Below are 23,718 nucleotides of genomic sequence, written 5' to 3'. Positions count from 1 at the left end.
TATTTCACAATATTCCTGTTTTTACTGATATTTTGATCAAGTTAGATAACATCTAGAAAAATACTTAAGAAATGAAAAATGACAACTATAAACTGTGGCAGCTATAGTTGCCGGTGGGCTTAAACGGGTTAAAGGAACACGATGATTATGTAAAATCTTCGCCATAGGCTCTTCTTGACAAGACTAAATAATTCAAGTGTCTCCAGACATGTTTGAAAGGTACTTTAGATGAAGAACTTGACAAGGCCTGTGGCAGGCTGTTCGTGTGGCAGGTGTTACAGTACTGCAGGCTTAACCTGAGGAAAACCATCAGCCTGCGTCATCTGTGCTCTGTGTGCAGGGTTTAACTCGCCATACACGCTTCAACACAAAGAGAACATACGCCAAAGTCTAGACGAGCAGACAAAAGAATGTCTGTTTTGAAAGTCCTATGAAGGAGCTGAAACACAAAGCAAGGAATTTGAGCTCAAAATATCAATAAAGAAGCCCTAAAACAAATGTAATTCACCTATGATACCGCAGTTTTTCTTTCACAACAGGTGCTAACACAGAAGTGCGTGAAGGTGCTCCCCTCCTCTCCCCTTTTACATAATATCAGGGATCTAAATATGGGAATTGAGGACACTTTCATAACTGTAACATTAGGCCAGAAGCGGCGGGACATGTTTCTAAGAAGGGACGTGCTCCGCGAGTCAGGGATTGTCCGTCGGTGACTCTGCTGCCAGAGGGGTCAGTCCTGACACCTGACACCTCGCCTTTCAGCTGAGTCAGTGTTAACTTACCAGTGTTCAGCAATACAGGCCCCGCCCCCTTTTACAGACATTGGTGCAGGAGTGCCAGATCAGCTTCTGACTGGCTGCCACCTGCAAAGTCTCTGTAAGGATTCTGATATGATTGATATATTATATTAAACAAATCATACCAGTTATAAATGTATTAGTACATTAAATAATTATATTAGAAAATATTTTATATAAATAAAGCTAATAAAATATAGCATTACTTTTGTGAATTATATAAATGATAAATATATGAACACATTAAAATTCTGTATTATATTATATTATGTTATTTTATGTTATGTTATGTTATATTAATGTTCCAAACGTAGGTTTGGGAGGAGCCTAATTATTCAGTGCTGTCAATCATTATTATGAGCCTATAAGCAGCTCTCATTGTGCCGTCACGGTCAATTCTTCTTGCATCCCTCCACCTCCCCATCTCCTCCATTATTTTCCGCAATGGGTGGTTGAATTCAGTACCCAAGCCAAGACTCGCATTCTAGCCTCCATTTAGGACTGCAAGCCATTTACCATTAACCATCAGGACTGTTTGGGCAGGCAAACTCGTGAAATTATATTATGAAAATAATAAATCATAGCATTGCTTTTGTTTCAGAATCAACATTTTGAATCATGTTGAAATATGACTAGTTTTATTATTTGTGGCATTATTTTTTCTTTCTTCTGTGATGTTTTAATTTAGTCTTGTGATTTTTTTTGGGAATTTATATAAAAAAAAGTTTTTTGTTATCAAGCTGCATCAAAGCTTTACTCTGACACCTGAGCTTTAAAAATTATAAAGCATTAAGCAGCAAAATAAGCAAGGACAACAATAATTCTTTGTTTGTTTTTTTGGCAACTTTGACCTCAAGCACTCCATGCAAATGAGTCATGCTTGTATTTAATGCAGTGACACTGCATGCAAGTCTCATTTCGCTTGCTTGCAGTTGTTGATACAAGGGCGGCCACTGTGCCATTGATAATCAAGAACTGGTTTGTACTGGTCTACGATGGAGGTGGCCTGAGCGGCAACCTAATAGCTCTGCGTGTGCGCTTACTTCTCAACATACATACTTGGGAGTGTTGAAATATTTGATCAGGCCACATTCAGCCCCAGGCTGTGAAGTGGAGTTCACAGGGAATGCGGGTCGTCCAATCCGTGCCCGCAGATCGGGCCAGTTCAATCCGGCTGCCATTGACTTTTAAAAGAGCTTAGTTTAACCTGATCCATCCATTCATCTCTGTAAATAGGCTATACAAAATATATTTGACTAACTTTACTGGTGTGCAGAGCTGGGTAGATTACTTAGAAATTGTAGTCCGTTACGGATTCCAAATTACATAAAAATAGCATTTAGTAACGTAATCTATCACATTACATATTTTAGGTAATGTAATCAGACTACCTTTAGATTACTTTTAGATTACTTTTTACCCAACTTGTTTATCACATTGATTAAAATACAAAGAGTAAGAAAATTAATTCCTTTCGGTATAATTAACAACATGAAGTGCATTAAACATTGCGTTACTTCTAAGGTTTTCCAGGGGTTTGTAAATATGAGTTTAAATGAAAAGCTAAATATTTATTTAGATAAGTAATTTTAGAATAGCACCAATAAACAATGAATAAATAATAATAAAATATTACATTTCTTTACCTGCATGTGACCATTAAACAACAGAGAACCGTGAACATGCAAATGTCATACTTAATTCTTAAAAGATTTATTTTAAAATCTCAGGGTACTTCAAGAAAAAATATTAGGTGAAGGATGTTAAGATGACAAAAACATTTGGGAATGCCTGCATTACATATAAATAAGAAATATAATTAATAATACAAATAATATATATATAATATTTATATATAACCTGAATTTGTGTTTTTTAAATGTACTTTTTTAAAAGTTTTTATGCGAATGTCCACAAAACTGGCAGAATTTCTGAATGTAAGCGGTAAGCTATTTTACAAAGAAACATTTAAAACATTTCAAATATAAAAAAAGAGAAATTAGGGTGAACCAATAAATTATGCATAATGTATTGCTATTGTGTGAATAATATGTATTCATGTAATTAAAAAAAATTAACTGTAGTTTGATATCAATTATTCAAAGTCATATTCCATATGATTTATTTATTCCTGGGTGAGTGAGATATCAGATGTCTACCATTTAGCTCTGCGTTACCATTAGACTAAACAGCAGTCATACCTTAATCCAGACAGCAGACGTATATCAAAAAGATAAGGTTTCAGATCCATTTCAGACATTGCAAACAGCCATCAGTCACTGCAGAGAGCTGATGACAGCTTGTAGTTTGGCTGCAGAACAGATAAACGCTTCCAAACCAGCTCTCAAATACATTTTAACATGACTCTGAGCGATGAGCTTGAAGGCTCTTTTGCACACAAGGTGAAGGGGAAGTGAATTGCGCACGGCGGATTGGAAAGGAAGCCTTTGACAACCACAGGTCCGTGTGAAAAGAGCCCACATTGAGTGGATTCACTGTAGCACCAGCCTGTGACATGTTCCACCTCAGTATGACCCATCTGAAAACATGACAAACACGTCACTGCAGGATCTGCTAGACAGGATAGTCACTGAGTCTGTGTTTGTTCTGGTTAGTAGCTGGCATGTCAAGTTTGAGTGATGAAGATGCCTTGGGGATATTTGAAAGGAGGTTGAACTCAAACTAGCACATTCAAATTACTAGAGAAAATCATCAGTGCACGTACTGAACATGCTTTAGTTAGTGAACTGAATAACTGAATAACAAACCTTATTGTCTGTATTATATCAGATGTTTTTTTAAATTAAATCCAAACAAGAAAAGTGATAAAATTCATATTTTAAACGGTTACCATTCAAAAGCTAAAGTGAAGTAAATGACTAGGAATCGTGTTCACTGATCTGTATCATGAACCAGTGACTGCGTCACATTCTTAAGAACGGATTTAAGAAATGAGGATATGATTACAATTAATTACGAAAGAATTTGCGATAACAGATTACAACAGATTAAAGCTCTTTCTTCAGTTCTTGGAAACTACGTGACTCTTTTGACCAAGACTTTTGAATTAGGCCTAGCTCAAAAACAGGTCAAAAATAGAAATGTGTAGTTTCTTTGTTTCAGTGGATTGGAAATCACTTATAATAAGTGTTCGAAACTTTGGGCTTAGTTAGATTTCTTTAAGGAGATTAATATTTTATTCAGCAAAGACACATTAAAAGTGAGGAAAAGATGGCAATAAATAGATTTTTTGTGTTACAAAAGATTTGTTGTTTAAAAGGAATGCTGTTCTTTTGAACTTTATATTTATTAAATGACACCGACTGGGATTTTTGAAGTTCCTGGTTTTAGCTGGATTTTCCTTCCTGTTTGCGAACACCAATATGGAGTAAAAGCATCTCCATGCTCCCTGATATCTTAATTAAGACAGGAAATGACATGAGTCATATGTTACAAGAACAAACTTTTTGTCTCAGGCCTAGAGCTCCTTCCAGTCTTAAGCATGAGACTTCATTTAAAATATCAAAACGCAGCACAAGCAGCCTCATTCACACAGAGGTGCCAGTGACGCACTTCACCAAGACAATCAATGATCTGCACACGGCCAAAGAGGGAAGGACTTGCCTGTGAGAAAATGCTGCGCTGGCACTGCTACCTTCATGGAAAGCTTAAACAAATGAAAGACTAAAGAAAATGCAGTTTCATTAGTGTAAAAGTTTATTTATTATGTGCTTTTCACATTCAGTGAGTCCTATTCAGTCATCCACGAGGCAGTCTGGTTCAGTTGTTTTACACACAGTTTCAGTCCTGTCTGAATTGGTGTGTTTTTTCAAGTGTGAATTACTAGTTGATTATTGAGCTGTATTTATCAGCATGTTTGAACTCTCATTCTGACGGCACCCATTCACCGCAGAGCATCCATTGGTGAGCAAATGATAAAATGCTTAATTTCTCCAAACCTATTCTGATGAAGAAACAGATTCATCTACATCTTGGAAGGCCTTAGACTGATAATCTTCAGCAAATGTTTATTTTGAGTGATCTTTTTCTTTAAAGGCTCCATGTACTAATGCACCACGTTGGATTTAATGTGGTTTTGTCTGAACTCAACAATCATCACAACATTGTGTAAGCAAATTTCCAATTAAAGACACATCACAGTTATTTTACTGATGATTGAGGGCTGCTACCTGCAGATTTCTTGAAGGCTTGAGCTGGTGCAGTCAAGAGTGTTATGCATTGAATCATGAGGCCGTGAGAGCAGCTGGTGTTTGTGGACTGGATATCAGAGTGGGTGATAATCTTCTTGGGCAATCTCTGATTTTATGTACCTCTGTGTGCGTCAGACAGTAGCACAGATGTAATTCTCAGCCCTGTTGTTGTCCTTTAACTGCACATTTGACCTGCGCTCTGATGCAACAATCTTCTGGAGATGTTTATGTTTTCTCGAAAATAACTCTGCATGATTGAAATGCAGCAGGTGTTAAAGCTGTCGTAAAGGAGTTAAGCCATCTTGCAAACGCCAACACACGTCCACACTTTACACAGACACGTCAGCAAACCCATTTGTTTTTAGTGATGTAACAGAGGTCATTGTGATTGCTCAGAATAACAGTTTCAGTAATATGTCAAAAAAATGTGTTCAAGAGAAATCCTTCAAGAGAAATCAGCACACAATATAAATGGAAACTGATAGAATGTGATAAATTACTTTAAAAAGGATAGTCTGCCCAAAACTGAAACTCTGTCATCATTTACTTATACGATTGACTTCCACTGTATGGACAAAAAATATACACTTGAGGTCAGAGGAACCCAAAAAATGTCATCATTTACTCCACCTAATGTTGTTCCAAACCTTCTGCTGAACACAAAAGAAGATATTTTGAAGAATGTTGTTAGCTAAAAAGTTCTGGGTCCCACTGACCTAAAAAAAAAAATATTTTTATGTTCAGAAATGCATACAGATGGGAGGATGAATAAAAGATTAAATGCTTGGGTGAACTACATTCTGCTGAACTTGAGTCTGATTGTAGCCAAACATTTTAAAGATCAAAGATGTTATATAGAAATATAGAACTAAAAACATATCTACCACAAGCAGGTGTTTTTATGCACATTTTGGAAAACCATTCCAACCAACCATTTTTATATAATTTTGGAAGATTTATGACATTTTTCATGCTAATAATCTGTTTAATCGTGGGCTGATTGTACGTCCTTACATGACTTCTTGTTCCCACAGAAAAAAGTGGAAGATGTCTAGAATTTCTGTTGTATACCTTAACATAAACCATCTGCTCTGAACCTGCTGCCCGCACTGCTGATCTCAGCACGCGCACACTTAAAAACATACCAGTAGCAACAGAAAGTGAAAGCGGTTGTTCCTCTTTTGCACCCGGAATAATGGAGAGAACATCTTGTACTGCTGTGAAGCGATGGGCAGGTGTTACGTGCACAGAGTCATGCAGGATGGGGGAGGAGCGGGGTTCAGCTTCACACCTGTGTGAACGACAAAGCAGTGCAGGTTCATTTCAGGGCAAAAAACAAGTCAGCTCGAACCAGATATCCTATCGGCGAGCATCAGCTCCTTTCTCACATCACACAGAATTTGTACTCCCACAGGATAACATCTTCTCATTCTCAAGTCTTCAGTGAAAATACATTAGAGATTCGACATACATAGCTAAACCTTCACTTATGATAGGAGATGTTTGCCTGAAAAGCTTTTTTTTTTTTTTTTTTTTTTTTTTTTAAACAGAACATGTATTGAGGGTAGAATTTTTGACCATTTTTAAACCTTTAAGCAACCCAGCTAAGAAACATCTTCTGAGAATGCTTTTCTAATATTCCAATAAGTAATTGAAGAGTCAACGATAAAAGAAAGTGTTTCAAGCATCAAAATGAAAAATCTTAACACCACTTTACATTTTTATCTATCTATCTATCTATATATTTAAAGTGGTGTTAAGATTTTCATTTTGATGCTTGAAAACACTTTCTTTATATACATACACATATATACATACACATACAAACATACATATATAAAACGGTGTCCAGGTTATTTTTTATTTTATTTAACTTTTCTGAGCTAAAAGTAATGATTATCATACATTTTTATCATACATGATCACTTATTCGGTTATATATTTTAATAGGCTAAGTACAGATCAGAGGATGTTTTTACATGAAAATATATGTTACACTGATTAATGATGGACCATTATTTCATCCATATTTTGACATTTTATTTTGACAAAAGTTATTTAAAACATTAAAATGGACACTTTACTTGCATTTGATATGTTTTTTTGTGCATGTGAAATCACTTTTGTACATTTAAAATGATGTGGTCATCAAATGCATGTGGTTTTTAACTATTCTTCTTCTTCATGGTAAACCAGACATCAAAGGAACATTCTGAAACAAGTAGTAATAAAAAAAAATAATAGGAATAAAGACGTTTTAGCAAAACGTTCTATGAATGATGAATGAATAGTATTTTTGTGCTAACAATATTAAGACCAGATATAAAACTCCTGATGTTCACCTTTTTGAGGTCAGGTTGTTCCGTCCTGTTATGGGATGACTTTTTTGTGCCAGTTACCGAGCTGTTTACTGCCTAGCATTTATCTAACCCCTTCTTTTCTCAACCCAGCATAACATTTGAAACCCAACGTTTTTGCTTTGCATGTAAACACACTCATTGTGTGTGAATACAGTCAGTTGCACCTGAATGCAGTTTTCACCATCCTGAGTTATCAGAGAAGATCACTCAGACGGCCACAAAACAACTGGTCTGTTTTTCTTGGCTTTGGGAGAGATTGGACGGAGCCCAGACTCTCCAGTGGCGTCATGATTTGGAATTGTATACACACGACATCTGCCATTCCTTCTTTCTCAGTGAGAGAAAACAAGCGAGAAGCCACATGAGCGCATGCGGTCTTTTACCCTCTGCCACAAGAAAAACATTTCCACATGATTATCACAGCAGTGACCCCGGGGAGTCACGTGTCCCTCTGATAAAAACAGCTTCTGAGGGAACTTTTATGTGACCTCACAAAGTGTTTGTTTTAAAAAAAATTGGTGAGGGTTTCTCCTTTGAAAACTCCAAATATGCACCATCACCTGCACAACTGCAACACACATTGTCTTCTTTATCCAATGAGAAAGCAACAACAATGAGAGGGCGTGTCTAGAACATCACGCCACCACTGAGCTGAAAGAACAGGTATTTGGGGAGGAGCTCAAGCAATGTAAGATATACTGTACTTACTGTAACTCATAGATTTCCCAAATGACATAATTTTATTTTTCATTTTATTTTAAGTCCTTGACAACCATTAAATACCTAAAAAAACAAGCATGACCTCATTTACTGTGAACTTACTGTGGATGAAATTATTATAATCATTAATGATAGTGTATATATACGTGTGTGAGTATATATAAAATAAGAAAAAACAAGAATGATCTACAGTGAATTTATCACACACACACACACACACACACACACACACTATGTTTGTGTTTATACATTTACAACCATATATAATTCTAATATATTTTACTAGATTTTATATCTATCTATAATACATATGTGTGTAATATTTAATAATGAATTTAATAATAATGAACTAAATAAATGCATTATAATAAAACATTTTTATGAAAAATAAAAAAAGCATATTCTGAATCAATACAGAAATACATTAAATATATTACATTAAATATAATCGCTAAATTGAACATTTTATCTATCTATGACAAACATAAATATATATAATAAATTAACTTTGGACAAAAGATTCTACTATAAAGTATGTTTGGATAAAACCGTCTTCAAAATGATAACATTAATAAAAAAAAGTGATTGTTTTATTCAGTTTAAATCTAACAACAAACTGTTTAATTTGTATCTACAGGATAAATGAACCCTTCTAAATAAATCATCTAACACGATTCTATGACCTTTACAACAGGCAGATCAAAGAGAGTTGTGTCAATGACTTCCTCCATCTCAGAACTGTACATAGTATAATTACCTCTTAAAATAGTAACTATGAAACCTCTGAAGGCTTTCTTCTCTCAATTAATCACACACGACAATAAAAAAAACCCTCCCACCCTCAAAGAGCCCTTCAGTGTTGAAAGCAGCACCCAGTTACCGGTCTGAACTATAGCTCCGGTCTCAACAGCATCGCAGTAGTTCCTCATCTGCTTTTGTTCAGTATGAGCCAGTCGAATCCAGTCAGACCTCCCCCACATAACCAGCACACAACAACAACACACTGTAGAACACACTGTCAAAGTAAACCAACTGACAGGAGGAACACATTTATACTTAAAAATTATTACACACATATAGTTCTTTTAGGTAACACAAAACAGTCTAGTAAAACACAAGTAAAGTCCAGATGGTGCAGGCCTTCGAGGGTCCTTATGACTAAGACCAAACCACTGACTGTCATAAGTAGGCTAATAAAATGAATGGACTGTCACATGACCAGCTCCGTCCAATAGCAACAGACTTGCTTCATGGGCTACACAGACTCTGTTCTTCAAATCTCATAAGCAGTGGTCTGTCAGCGAGTGCGCTAGTACTATCACAACTCAAGATGTTCTGCTCTCTCTCTCATGATAGACATCATGTTCTTAACAAAACCCTCTTCCTTGAGTTGGCGTGCATGCAAATAGATCAGCTTGAGATCATGGAAACTGTGTAAAAGCTTAGATGCCAGCAACCGCTTACACCTCCTTATGAGTAATGGTTAGTGAGCGTGTGAACGATCCTGTTGTTTCTTAATACGACACCTATCAACTGTCAACGGTTGCCTGGAGGTAATCTTTGTTGTCTCTGTAACTGACTGTTTGGGATCCTAGTGCTCTAAATCAAGTGAGCAAGTTCAGTCAAAACATGAAAGCATTTGATGCTGCACTCCATGTTAATGATAAAATCTTGGGCAAGTGCATGTTTTCTTTCTTTTATTTTCTTTTTGCATGGACACTTTTTGCAAGTTAACATGGCTTCTTGGTGTATTTGTATGGACAATTAAGCAGACTTGACTTGATTTGTTCTTCCTGGGTCAAGAAGCCAAATAGGTATGCACAAGTATGTAGTCAGTATGTTAGATTAAGTGATCAGTATGAGTCTTTCTGTGAAGTTGATTGGAACAGCTCATGCACCTCACATGATTAATCTATTTAGCTTTTCTTCAGGACTGAATCTGTAAGGGTGTGTGGTTGTGTGACCTTAAGACCTTCCAAGCTCGAACCCACAACCGCCTCTTCTTGAGATCTGCAGATAAACAATTTAGGCTCATCGGGTGGAAGTGGTTAATAAGGAGCCACCCATCTAACTTCCCTTAATGTGCTGTGAAGGCATTGCCACCAACCGTGATCATACACCGAAAGAATACTAATATTGTTTGTTAAATTAATTACAAAACGAACGTGTTTCGTGCAAAGTCTTAAAGGGTGTCTTGTACTTTCTGTTGCAGTTCAAATTAGAAAGGAGCCATGTCCATGTTGTTTTGGTGTAGGGCGTCCTCTATTGGTGGATGAATGAAATCACCAAATTGAGGATTCAAAACTGCTGTATTAAACAGTTTGCTGTTTAAATATTATAAGTAATCAATTAAATGTATTAATAGCAGCAGAAACTAAAAGTAATAAAATATAATAAAAATAAAAGGCGTTCTCATGTCGCCAGAGTTTCAGTACATTTTGTTTACTTTAATATTTAAGACAATTGGTGCATTGATTTAATTACCCTCAGTTTATATTGCATACACAACAGCAGCCATGTATATATAGTATTTAATAATATACTCAATTTGATATTTATATCAATATTAAATATCAATCAGTAACCTATATTAAAGTATTGCAGTATTATATACAAAATATTGAATTTTTTTTTTTTTTTTTTTTTTTTTTTGGACATGCTCATCGTCGTCGTCGTCTATGGTCGTCTTTTACTGTCTATGGTAAATACATATAGACGCCTCATTGGCCACTCGACCGCACGTCAACGTCGCCGCCATATTGGAGCGGGCAACTCTCATAACTCTCACATCAGGACAGAAGAAAACGTACCTGACTCATCGACAGATTGGACACCTACACACCGTCACACGATAAAGCAGATCTCGGTGTGTTATCTTTCACAGGTAAGACTCAGCTGTTCTTTCTCGATGTTTTTTGGTCATTTTTAACATTATGTTGACAGCTTAATTAACCACCAGTGTCAGACTATTAATAAATAGCTAGCGATATCGCTAACGTAGTTAGCAGTGAAAGCTGAGGCTTTATAAGAATTCAAAGTTTAAATGAATTCTTCTTATGTTTTAACTTATATTGCCATTTATATAATAAACTAAATGATGTTATGAGCACAATATACAGAGTGAGCACTTTGACCGTCTAGATTAATGATGGAGCTAATACTTCTCTCTTTAATTTCACTACCGTTACTTATTTACAAAGATTAAGTAGTAACACTTTAGAATACTAGTCCTTTAGTTAATGTTAGTTAATTAATTAACGAACATGAACAAACTGTGACTTATTCTATGTATTATTTTTTCTTCCTTTTTAGTCATTTGCAAACAGGACAAGGACAGCCTTAAGGAAAGCTGAGGAAAGCTGTTCTCAGAGACAAGAGTATACCTCCCTAGACTAATGTTGTGTTTGTACTAAACCCAGAGCAGCCCTGAATGAATCTACAGAATGACCCAGCTCATATTCTAAAGCGATTAATCGTTTGAAAGCATTAATTTATACCAGAAAACAAGACAGAAATACTAAGGAAGAACATCTCTGCATTAATCACTTAATCATTTGATTCTGATTCATTCAGAAATTTCTAATAATGTTGATACAAATGCTAATACTGCACTCATGTTTATAATAAAAGATGACTAATCATTCATAAAACTTTTAAACCCAGCAAAGAAATAATGGATGTTGCATTAAGTAATTAATTTCTCATTAAATACAGTCAAGTATATTCCAGATTTCTTCATACTTGATATAAAATTTGATTAATTGGCGTATATATTCAGATTTGAGAGGTTAAAGGGCAGAGAGCATGATCACTATACAGCGGATTCCTCACTGTTTCCTCACATCAGCAATAGTCTGGGGAAGAAAAAATTATTAGACTCTGTATTCCAGTGCTAATATATGAACATCATGAAACCAAGACATTTGCAGGAGATGCATAATGACCTCAGATATATATGTTTATTATCTACTCAATATATTCATTTTTAGATTTTTATTGGTTAATTCTTAAAATGGAAAAAAATTCTGCCAAAGGTGAAAACTATTGTTTTTCTTAGCCGCTGACAGATATTTGTTCTTGTTTTAAACATGAACTCATTTATATTTTAGTAAATGGTTCTCGATTTAAGGATGTTCAGATATTTGAGCTGGAAAACAAGAGGAAGAGCATCATTCTCTGTGGTGAAGAAAGAACACCATGACCTTCATCAAATTAAAATCTCTCGTGTTTGTGTCCGAGTCGAACGGTGACAGGTAGAAGAAAAGAGTAAAAAATAAACCTTGGACAATCTTCCTAAAACATACGTCTGCAGGAGCCTCGATGATTATAAATATGCTTTATGTTTATCACAGTATTATTTCATCAAGCCTTGTGCTCATCTCCATATTTATACTGAAAATAAAAGTAGCTGTGATCTTATTCTAGTTAGCGGCTCTGAAATCGAGTGACAGCTGATTGGTTGATTCACAAATGTCTTCACAGACAAAAAGTGCTTCATATTCAAACACAGTTTAGATTAACACTCATATAACTTTACTGTCTGTGTGAGAGGAATCAAACAATCAGATCCTGCGATCGTTTACTCTTCCTTAGCCTGAACAAGTGTTTTTTTCTTCTGCTGAACACTAAAGAAGATGTTTTTTTGAGTGCGTACTGGTTGACGGCACCCATTGACTTCTATAATAGAGGAAGAAATACTATGGGCTAAGTGAATGGGTACCATCAACCGTTTGGTGTTTAAAGCATCATCTTTTTAGCATTCAGCAAAAGACAGAAACTCATACAAAAATATATAATTTTTACATTTTATTTAAAAAAATATGTAAAATAAGCACACACAGTTAAACTTTTATTCCTAACTAGTAATTCCCAAAGCAACCAACTATGTGTCATTGTTGTTAACTGAGACTGAAACTACTAAAAACAGTTTTCTGTAATTGAAATAAAGCTAAAGTAAATCGTATAAGCCACTAATAAATATTGTAGAAACTTAATTTTCTGTAAAGTTGCTTTGCAATGATTTGTAAAGTAAAAAGCGCTATAAATTAAATGAAAACAGTACTAAAATTAAAAGTAGTAACTTTTTACAAAAAAGTTGAAATGCTAAAATTATTAAAACTGACATAAACATAAAGGCTAAAAAAATAATAATAAAACTAATTCCTAAACCTCAAACTGCAACCATGAGGCTAAAAGCTATGCTATGTGTCACTCTCAGTAAGTGCTGTAACAGTTTATAAAGACCTTGATGTTGTTTGGACGCCAGAACCGTGTGTGTGTGTTTGTGTTTACCTGGATGTTCCCGTGATTGGCTCCTGGGATGATCTGAATCCTCTCAAAGTCCCTCCCCAGGATGATGATGTCACAGTCAGAGTAGTACGCCTGTCCCACGAGCCCCGGACAAAACAACACACACAGTCTGACACTGATAATCAAAGAGAGTTCTACATATCATCTGAATGTAATGTTTTGCTACATTTTTATTTTTTTTAATCGAGGAATCAAAGTTTTAAGTTTTTTCATTTACGGTTAATAATCTATGCTGCTGCTGTTTTCTTATCATATCAGACAATATCTGCCTTCATTTTGCATGCATCTTGTTTACTCTCGCTTATAAACTTTTTGTTGCTCCTTTTGTTGTGTTGTTTGTTTTTTATCCTCATTTGTAAGTCGCTTTGGATAAAAGTGTCTGCTAAATGAATAAATGTAAATGTAAACTTATCAAATTATGGCTTTGTTTCCTTAAATGAATATCGAAATATTCAGCTCAAATAAACGTATGATGCAGTATTATAATTTAATTTGGTGTCCTCAAATACCCTGAACACTGCACAGAGATTAAGATGACCATTGCTAAAAAAAATAAAATAAAAAACGCGAAACGCGAAACGCGATTCGGAGTCCCGATCTGAATCAAATGTTTTTGGGAACTCCGAACGCCTGATCAAATGATTCGCGAAACGCGATTCGGAGTCCCGATCTGAATCAATGTTTTGCAAGCTCCGAAGCCCCGATCAAATGATTCGTGAAACGCGCTTCGGAGTCCCGATCTGAATCAAATGTTTTGGGAACTCCGAACCCCAGATCTAATGATTCGCGAAACGCGCTTCGGAGTCCCGATCTGAATCAAATGTTTTGGGAACTCCGAACCCCAGATCTAATGATTCGCGAAACGCGCTTCGGAGTCCCGATCTGAATCAAATGTTTTGGGAACTCCGAACCCCAGATCTAATGATTCGCGAAACGCGCTTCGGAGTCCCGATCTGAATCAAATGTTTTGGGAACTCCGAACCCCAGATCTAATGATTCGCGAAACGCGATTCGGAGTCCCGATCTGAATCAAATGTTTTTGGAACTCCGAACGCCAGATCATGATTGGCGAAACGCGATTCGGAGTCGACCCGATCTGAATCAAATGTTTTGCGAACTCCGAAGCCCCGCTCAAATGATTTGTGAAACGCGCCAAAAGTATTCAGATGTGTATAATGTGCCTTTGTGTTCTAATAAAAAAAAAAACTTATTTATCATTTCATAGTTTTCCCACCGACGAAAATAAAAAAGCATTAAATTGGGCTATAAGGCGAGAGGAGGAGCAGGCGACAATTACTGCGAGGAAAGGTACTTTAGTGTGTGCTAAGCACTTCACGGAGGATGTGGTCCGTGTCCAACCGGAGTACGGTCGATCTCGCACCGTGGGCTGTGCCTTCCAGGTTTGCGTGGAAAAGTTGCGGAGACGTTAAATCACGCGTCAAAACGGGATGTTTGTGGTGCAGAGCTCTAAATGTCGAGATGGTGCTCGAGCACGATTACAACAGCCGTCCAGTCCCAGGTGAGTGTAATGTGTTAACTAAAACAATTACTTATATTAAAAGCTTATCGGCAACTACATTAATCAAATATGGTATGTTTTATTTGTATTGTTAGATATAACGTTATACATTTAATGTAGCACATGGTAGCAGCTATGCTAACAGTGGAGCAGGTTAGTGAAGCGGTGTTTTTATACTTTTTGCCATCAACCTTTTATACTGCTCTCTTTCTGGCTGTAGTCACACAAAATTAACAAAGACATTTAAAGTTATCAATACAATCCACAACAATGTAGGAAATACGAGCAGTTGAACAAACATCTGTTGTACAAGCAGAATTAAAATTATTTTATAATAGTTTGTAGGTTATTTAACTTTGAATTGATGTTCTAAGTAACTTTCCAAATTAATGAGTTGTTTTTATTAAAGTGTTATGTTTAACACAAAATAATACAAGTATTATTTTTGCTTTATGTTAATTAAGTGCTCTTGCTGAGGCATGGGGAAAATAAAGGGGCTGGAAAAAACACCTGCTAGTGACATCAGCATCATCTACACACCTGCTAGTGACATCAGCATCATCTACACACATGCTAGTGACATCAGCATCATCTACACACATGCTAGTGACATCAGCATCATCTACACACCTGCTACTGACATCAGCATCATCAACTCAATTCAATTCAAGTTTATTTGTATAGCGCTTTTTACAGTACAAATCGTTACAAAGCAACTTTACAGAAAATTATGTTTCTACAATATTTAGAAGTAGCTTATGTTGGTGACTGTCAGTTTGTGCATGTTTGACAGGATTTTTAGAAAAATTAATACAAGACGTAGTCAGCCAGACGATGAACATTATTAATATTATTGTTTAATAATTATTATATGATGCAGTCACACTTGTAGCAATATTTGTTAGTTCTGTTTGTTGATTCAGGGTTAGCATCCTCCGGGGTCCTCTGAGGGTCAGCATCATCTCTTCTCAGGTGTTCTGGGTCCAGACTGGAGCTTGTGTAAATCCTAGTTACAAAACATAGAAACAAAATAGAGACATCATTAGCATGCTGCTGATCCAACAAAGTAAAATTAGTTTAACCCAAGCTAATGAATAAGAATGCACATTTGATCAGATGCAACTACACTCACAATTTAAGAGATACATTATTCGAATGCTTGGCGAAAGAGATGCTTTACTCACCTGCTAGTGACATCATGCTCCTCCTCACCTGCTAGTGACATCAGCATCATCTACACACCTGCTAGTGACATCATGCTCCTCTTCACCTGCTAGTGACATCAGCATCATCTACACACCTGCTAGTGACAACATGCTTCTCTTCACCTCCTAGTAACTTGTCTGCTTTGTGATGAGCACATTTTGCTATATTCTAGTCAGTTTAAGCTTTTGTTACCTTCTCAGCCAGGGTTTTAACCAACATTATACATATAATCTTTCACATACTTCTCAGTGTGCTTTTTTTTTTTTTTTTGCTGAATTTAATGCTTAGAATTTAGGGGGGAAATTTAAGTCAGAGATTTTTTTATGAAAATCTAACTCTTTACTTTTACTTATGATCTGTAATATCGTTTCAGATTCTGAACACATCAGAAATCACCAACCCCTCCTGACATATCTTTCCAGTTTGGGGTAGGTATGTGGCAACAATATAACATAAATAACAATAAAATATAATTAATTGAAGCATGACTTATTGGGGTAACTGTTTTGTCTTGTAATAGAACACTATAGAACTACATTCACTATAGAACAGGAACATCTTTTGTTGGTTAATTTTTCATGCCTATTTTCTTCCTAGCAAAAAAATAATGTATATGCCAAAGTAGAATTCAACAACTTTAGCCGTGATCTCTGTGATCAGCTCATCATCTCTCCATACCCTCTCCACATGGAAGTCACCTCTTGTACTTGTCACAAGATCACACCAGGTTAACTAAGCCAGTAACCATCAGCTGACCGTGGAATGCCAATTGTGTGTTTCTTCCTCAGTTTTGCATGGTCCCCAATAAACTCAACATGGGATGCCTCTCCGATTTCTTTCACACCAGGGCACTTAACCTCTAGCAGGCCACAGAGAGGTTCTTCATTTGGGTCCACCACTTTGCCATCTGCACTAAGGTGTGGAGCATCAGGGTGGATGATGAGACCAGATGGAAGAACGTTAACGTCCAAGGTCTCCTCATAGAGGTGAAGAACCTCTGGCTCAAGTTTTAATCATGCACATCGCTCTCTAGAGACCCCGACAGATGTTTACACACAATGTTTAATGCAAGATATAAATGCATTTAACCTGCAATTACAAATGCATAATGTTTTGACATTTGAATCCCAAGATGTTGAATACTGATATTTGCAATGATAAAAGAAAGTGCTTTAAGAGGTGAAATTAAAAACACCAATATCTAGACAATCATGAATTGTAACATCACTCCCTTTAATGTTTTTACTATACAGTTGATATGGAATTTGCTTAAATGTTAAATTTGTAAAAAAAAAAAGTATTACATATGAAAAATTTGCTGTACTTAAGTGGTAGATATCTGCCATTTACTGGAAACCATTTAAAATTACAATTTTAAACAAAAGCACTATATAAACATTCTGAGTGATTTTATTACACTAATATACAATCAGACATCCCAATTTCTGTTTTGGTAAAGTCATTAAGTGTCATGTCATTTAGATGAATTAGAATTTAATTTAGGGTCCTGAAATACCCTGAACACTGCACAGAGGTTAAGATGATCATTGCTACATAAAATAAAAATTGAAACTCATCCTATTTTGTTTTAATTTTCCCTTACTAAATAATACAGTTACTGATGCTATGGACTGAGGGATTACTAACAGGCTATTAACAAAAATGTGTCTCTAAACCTCTTTTCTCTTAATTAAAACTTGATCTAGTAGCAGGGACGTAGGAACTATATTGTGGGGGGGGGGGGCGTTTCCATGGTGACGCGTCATTGCTTGTCACGTGACACACTGCAGCAGCAACAGCGCTGAATGAATGATGATCTGCTTTTATGTCATTTTTCCTTTTTTATTCAGAATATTCACAAATGTGTTAGTTATGGCATGAAATATCTGATATTCCGATTGTCAAATACATGCAAGTGGAAGTAAATTGTTGTTTAAACACCTTTATAACGATCGCGTTAGTTGAGCAGTATGCGCGATGGGCGCCGCCATGTTAGTTTGTGCCGCAGACGCAGTTCAGAGAATCGGATCTGTTGGATTTACAACCTTTATGGTTACAATAGGTGAATTCATCCACTTCTCCCGAACTACTTAAAAGTAAGTGGCTGGTGAACTGGGAATAGAAAATTTTTGAAATGTAGGCTTAAATCAAACACATTTTAATTCAGATACTATATATATATATATATATATATATATATATATATATATATATATATATAACAACGGAAAACAAAAACAACAAACAAGCCCCCCCAGCCCCCCCTGTTCTAACGTCTATGTCTAGTAGCCTACATGATAGAATCAAACGCTTTGCAAATCCGCTCGAAAGACCTGATCTCAAATGATTCGCGAAACGCGTTTCGGAGTCCTGATCTGAATCAAATGTTTTGCGAACTCCGAAGCCCCGACCAAATGATTCGCGAAACGCGATTCGGAGTCCAGATCTGAATCAAATGTCTTGCTAACTCGCTCCAAAGCCCAGATCAAATGATTTGTGAAACGCGCTTCGGAGTCCCGATCTGAATCAAATGTTTTGCGAACTCCGAACCGAAGCCCCGATCAAATGATTCGCGAAACGCGATTCGGAGTCCCGATCTGAAACAAATTTTTTTGCGAACTGGCTCCGAAGCCCCAGATCAAATGATTCATTAAAACCAGATTCGGAGTCCCGATCTGAATCAAATGTTTTGCGAACTCGCTCCGATGCCTCAGATTGTGGTTAATCTTGCAGATCATGACTTATATCTACTCTTCATCTCCCTGCAGTTTGGTAATATAAAGATTCCTCTTTTGAACTCCCACCTCTTCTGTGGGGTTTATTTTTCTGGGTCTGAATTTGGGCTCCTGTCTAAAAAAAGACATTCAAATTACATTACATGAATATGTTACAGTTATACTAAATTAACAGATTTGTAAACCGAAAAAATCTACGAAATCAACAAGTGAGACAAATGTGAGCTTTCAATTAATAATTTTCCAGCCCTAACTAAATAACTGGAGGCAAAGTTTTTTTTAACTGCAGGTAGATCACAAACCTCTGAAATCGGTTGATAAATGTGAAAGTTGTCGTGTTTTTATTCAGTAAAAACCGCAGCTCCCCCGTTTACTTTCATTTGTTTTAAGGCAGTCTTGCCCTCACTAACATGGGGGACGCGTTGACGTATCGCGGCAAAGGCTCAAAGCGGCCAATGAGGCGTCTAGGTATTTATATATCTATGGTCACCGCCATCAACCTAGCCATTGCCAGCCCAGCCCGCCAATCAAGTAGGCTCAAACGCAAGGCTGTTTCCAAATAACCAATCACAAGTACCTTTGTCCTGACGCTCAGACCTTCGCAGCCAATCGGAAACGTTTCCTTGACAATCAAGTAGCAACGCGCTGCGCTTGGCGACTGTGTCCAGGGACTAGCTGATTAGCAGGACTGTTGAAGCCGAACTTTAATCTTGTTGGTCGGTTTTGTGTTTTTATTATCAGTTTTTTATTGCCAAACTGCAAAAATGAGCTTGTCTCTGAGGTAATTATGACGTGTTTGGTCGAGTTCATTTAGAGACCAGCTGTTAGTGTGTGGACTGTTAACTAGCCGGTGCATGTGAACAGTTGCTAGTGTATTTTTATTATTGATAGCAACGATAACTCACATTGCCTTAAAAACAAAGAGTACCATGCATTAACTTCACTTTGTTGCTATAAATTTGACATATTTAAACGTAAACTGTCAAGTCACCTGCAATTCTGAGCGTGATATGTTCTGTGAGACCTCAGTATTCTTTCTAGGAAGGCAGGTAACGTAACGTTAGCAAGTGTGTAACGTTAGGCCTGCGATTGAATGGTATATGAACTAATAGAAGATCAGAAGGAATAAGGTGATTTATTTCCATACTTGTGCTATCAGGACTGACCTAACTGCTGATAAGACTAAAAGGAAGAAAAGGAGAGAACTTACTGAGGAGCAGAAGGATGAAATCAAGGAGGCGTTCGAGCTCTTCGACACAGACAAGGATAAAGAAATAGATTATCATGAGTTAAAGGTAAAAACACAGCTGTGAATATTCATCAGTTTAAAGGTTTAAGTCTTTAAAGGAATAGTAAACTCAAAAGTTTTCTCACACTCATGCCACCCAAGAGTTTCTTCCTCAGAACAGATTTGGGCTAGTCCAAACCTTAGTGTTTCGTTTCCGTAATGTATTATTGTGATGCTTTTATCAACTGTTTGGACTCACATTTTCACTGCTTATGAGCAGGCTGCAAATTCCTGCAAATTGTAATTTTTGGGCCAACTGTCTCTTTAATGTTGAAATGTAACTAGTCTAATAGATAAACAAACTCTTCGCTTCCTGTTTAAAAACTGTCCTATCATAATAAAGCAAAAACACCAAGAATAAATCTGATATTTAAAATTTGGGTTCCAGGTGGCGATGAGAGCTCTGGGTTTTGAGGTGAAGAAAGTAGATGTGTTGAAGATCCTAAAAGACTATGACCGAGAAGGAACTGGGAAAATAACTTTTGAAGATTTCAAAGAAGTGGGTAAGTTGAGTTCATTACTCTTATGATATTAGCTATCGCTGTGTTTCCATTCATGTGTCGTTTGGGATGAAAATGCAAGATGTGAATAAAATCATAAAATGCACATTGAAAAATGTATAAGCTCAACTGAGGCAGTGTGTTTTCTTTATCCACTAAGAAAACATGCATAAACTATGATGGCAGCACATTTACTGAATAAACTGCTCAATACTCAATACAAAACTCATGTGACTTTGCTGCAACAGATCATGTGATTGGATAACTGGACAAACCAGCCCACCAATCACATTGAACACCATCTCAAAATGTTGTTTTAATCATTCTGAAATGCCGGAGCTGAAGTCTGTCAGCAAAATTAAATTTTTACACGATTACATTTCACAACAACATCCTTCAAACAAATTTGTAAGCGTTTCATCTGCATGCAAGAAAAATCTTATGTAGGAAAAAAGAGCCACAGGCAGCATTTTCATTTCAATTATGTTGCACCAGTTTCCCTGGAAGTGATGATTTTGAACACATCGTCTGGAGACTGCTTTATTTGCAAATATATGTAGCCCGATAAATCTTCTGCTTCTAGTATCACTGCTTGAAATTGATTTACTTTTGTGCTTCAAACCAAGTATAACAATTTTCTTAAAGTGACGGACATGATATTGGAGCGAGACCCAAAAGAGGAAATTCTGAAGGCGTTTAAACTTTTCGATGATGACGAAACGGGAAAGATAAGCCTGAGAAACCTGCGGCGAGTCGCTCGGGAGCTGGGTGAAGACATGAGCGATGAAGACCTGCGAGCCATGATTGATGAATTTGACACTGACGGGGACGGAGAGAGTAAGTTGCTCTCTTTTTATCTAGGGAGAGGAAGAAAAAAAAAGTGCTATTTATATTTCCTCTGATGAATGGAAGTAATTACTGTGCTTTTCCCAGTTGGCCCAAAGTGCTTTTCTCAATTAAGGCACAGCAAATTAATGTATTGCAGCCAACAAAAATGGGAACAGTGGAAATGAAGGCTGATTTGAAAGCTGTTTGTGTGTCCTTTGGCGTTGTGAAGAGCTCTATGTAATTTAATCCACGAAATATTAATAATTATCTGTGCTGTGAGTAAGTAGGTTAAAAGCAAAGGGAATTTAATTGATCACATTTGTTCTTGGACTCTTTCAGTTAATCAAGAGGAGTTCATCTCCATCATGACCGGCGACTCGTGAGCAGCTGTGACTCAAAGGAAATGTGCTGAAGGTTTGGCTGCGCACATGCTGTGAAGAGCCAATCGATCTGACAGACTGATCTTATTCACGAGCAGTAAACCACATTTCAGATGTAAGGAGCGGTAGGTTCGATTGGTGCTAAAATCTGAAAAGACACTTGAACTGAACTGGACATGAAGGACAAGAACAACATTTCAGGTCATGATTAGGTTGGTTAGATTTTTTTATAGGGATACTTTGTATTTTAAAAGGGCAAATTTGTTATGTCTTCGATATTAATAGTTTGTACTGTAGCTGTTCATTTCACATTTGAAAAAACATTCCAAAGTACTATTTATTGTAAATATTCAGTAAAAACAAACAAGCAAACATCATTTTTTTTGTCTCTTTTTTTGCTAAAGCAAAATGATGCTGCTGTAGCATGTTTATTCAGTGGATCCAGTTCTAAAGTGATTCCAGGTAATGCAGCTCAGTTGTTCAGAAACAGTATAGGATTACAATTATTTTTCAAAAATTAAGGATGACTTGTTCCATTATATATGAATAATATATGTAATATATACAAAATATTTTATTTCACAAAAGCAATACTAGAGTATGTCTGCCAATCGTATAATTATTTGGATTATAAATTTAATTTGTCCGTAATTTAATAATATTGATGTATCATTGAAACATTTCTTTTTGCTGATTAACTTTATTTATTAGGTTTATATAAAAAAAAAATGTATGGATCCTTTTCCTCAGTGTAGTTTAATGGCACATTTTGGTTGGTTTAAAAGGGGATTTCTCAGTTTTGGCCAATAGAGGGAGACATTATTCAAAGAAAAGTTGTTCTGCTGTTGTATTGATTGGTTTTTCAGAAAGACTGCAGTTGAATGTTGTTATTATAGTACAAGGAAAAGAGATTTATGTTCTGAAAACCAAAACTTTTAATACTCAAATATCATCCTTAATAATACTTCTTAAACAACCAAAGGTGTGACTATAAAACCATCACTTAACGAACCTTATGAGGAAAACCGAATCTTAAAATAAATGCTAGTTCACAACTGCGTGTCAGTGAGAAGCAAACTCTGATACTCAAACTTTTTCAAAGAGTCATTCAGGTTCATTGGAAAGGTTTGACATCTTCTAAAGTTCTGTGCCTTGGCCTGATCCTGGGCCAGATGTCGGTCTATGTGGGATCGATTCAGCTGTCAAGATGATGTGACAGTGAGATGACAGGAACGTTTTAAATGGATGAATGTGTTGAGTAACACCTCTTATAACACTATCCAAAATTAAACATGTGAGCGCAGCTCTGCAGAGGCTGACACCGATGACTCCGTGCGTATCTGTGCCACTGTGAGGATAATTTGGTCAGTGTGTGTCTGTCTGGAAGCAGAGGTGGAGCTGCATGAGGTAAGGACAGTCACCTACACACAAAATCAGCACGGGAAATGAACCTGTGTGTGCTTTGTTTTTCACCTGATACATTGAAAACAACAAATCAGGCCATAAAGATGAGCAAAGTTTGATTCATTCCAGGGGAAATGAATCAATTAAGCATCATTTTTTCCCCCACACACATTACAGTATTATCAATAGAAAAAAAATATATTTTTTTAACTTTTTTTTTTTAACAAAAAAAAAAGTTTTTAATATTTTTAATGGATTGAAATATTAAACAATATAAGTGCATTCTTCATTAGTGCTTCATTAATAGCACTTAAGTAATAGTTTACCAAAACATATTAAGTCAGTATTTTCTTGCCCTAAAATCACCACAAAGCATTTATGACTTTCTTCTATGTAACATGGAGCATTGTAAATATTAAAAAAAAAAATTAAGAATTAAGTCTTGCAATTGATTTTCAAA

At 36.2% G+C, this 23,718-nt stretch overlaps 1 protein-coding gene and 2 long non-coding RNA genes across 3 annotated transcripts; all 3 read left to right on the top strand.

Annotated features, from left to right (window-relative positions):
- Positions 1-10,807: 10,807 nt before the first annotated feature.
- LOC127966048 (uncharacterized) lies at positions 10,808-13,814 on the top strand. The gene is made up of 2 exons (XR_008155537.1): positions 10,808-10,972; positions 11,401-13,814. It is a non-coding gene; the product is annotated as an uncharacterized LOC127966048 (long non-coding RNA).
- A 577-nt stretch (positions 13,815-14,391) lies between these two features.
- On the top strand, positions 14,392-17,699 carry LOC127966049 (uncharacterized). The gene is made up of 3 exons (XR_008155538.1): positions 14,392-14,917; positions 16,497-16,551; positions 16,912-17,699. It is a non-coding gene; the product is annotated as an uncharacterized LOC127966049 (long non-coding RNA).
- Positions 17,700-19,360: 1,661 nt separating this feature from the next.
- LOC127966047 (centrin-3) lies at positions 19,361-22,231 on the top strand. The gene is made up of 5 exons (XM_052566869.1): positions 19,361-19,639; positions 20,018-20,153; positions 20,535-20,649; positions 21,292-21,483; positions 21,814-22,231. The coding sequence occupies exons 1-5, from the start codon at positions 19,623-19,625 to the stop codon at positions 21,855-21,857; spliced, it is 504 nt and encodes a 167-aa protein (XP_052422829.1). The 5' UTR covers positions 19,361-19,622; the 3' UTR covers positions 21,858-22,231.
- The last annotated feature ends 1,487 nt before the right edge of the window (positions 22,232-23,718 follow it).

The sequence above is a fragment of the Carassius gibelio genome, chromosome B10 (genome assembly GCF_023724105.1).
Source record: "Carassius gibelio isolate Cgi1373 ecotype wild population from Czech Republic chromosome B10, carGib1.2-hapl.c, whole genome shotgun sequence".
NCBI classification, from domain to species: domain Eukaryota; kingdom Metazoa; phylum Chordata; class Actinopteri; order Cypriniformes; family Cyprinidae; genus Carassius; species Carassius gibelio.
Note: the sequence above shows the minus strand (reverse complement) of the source record. Positions and strands in the feature narration are given on the sequence as shown.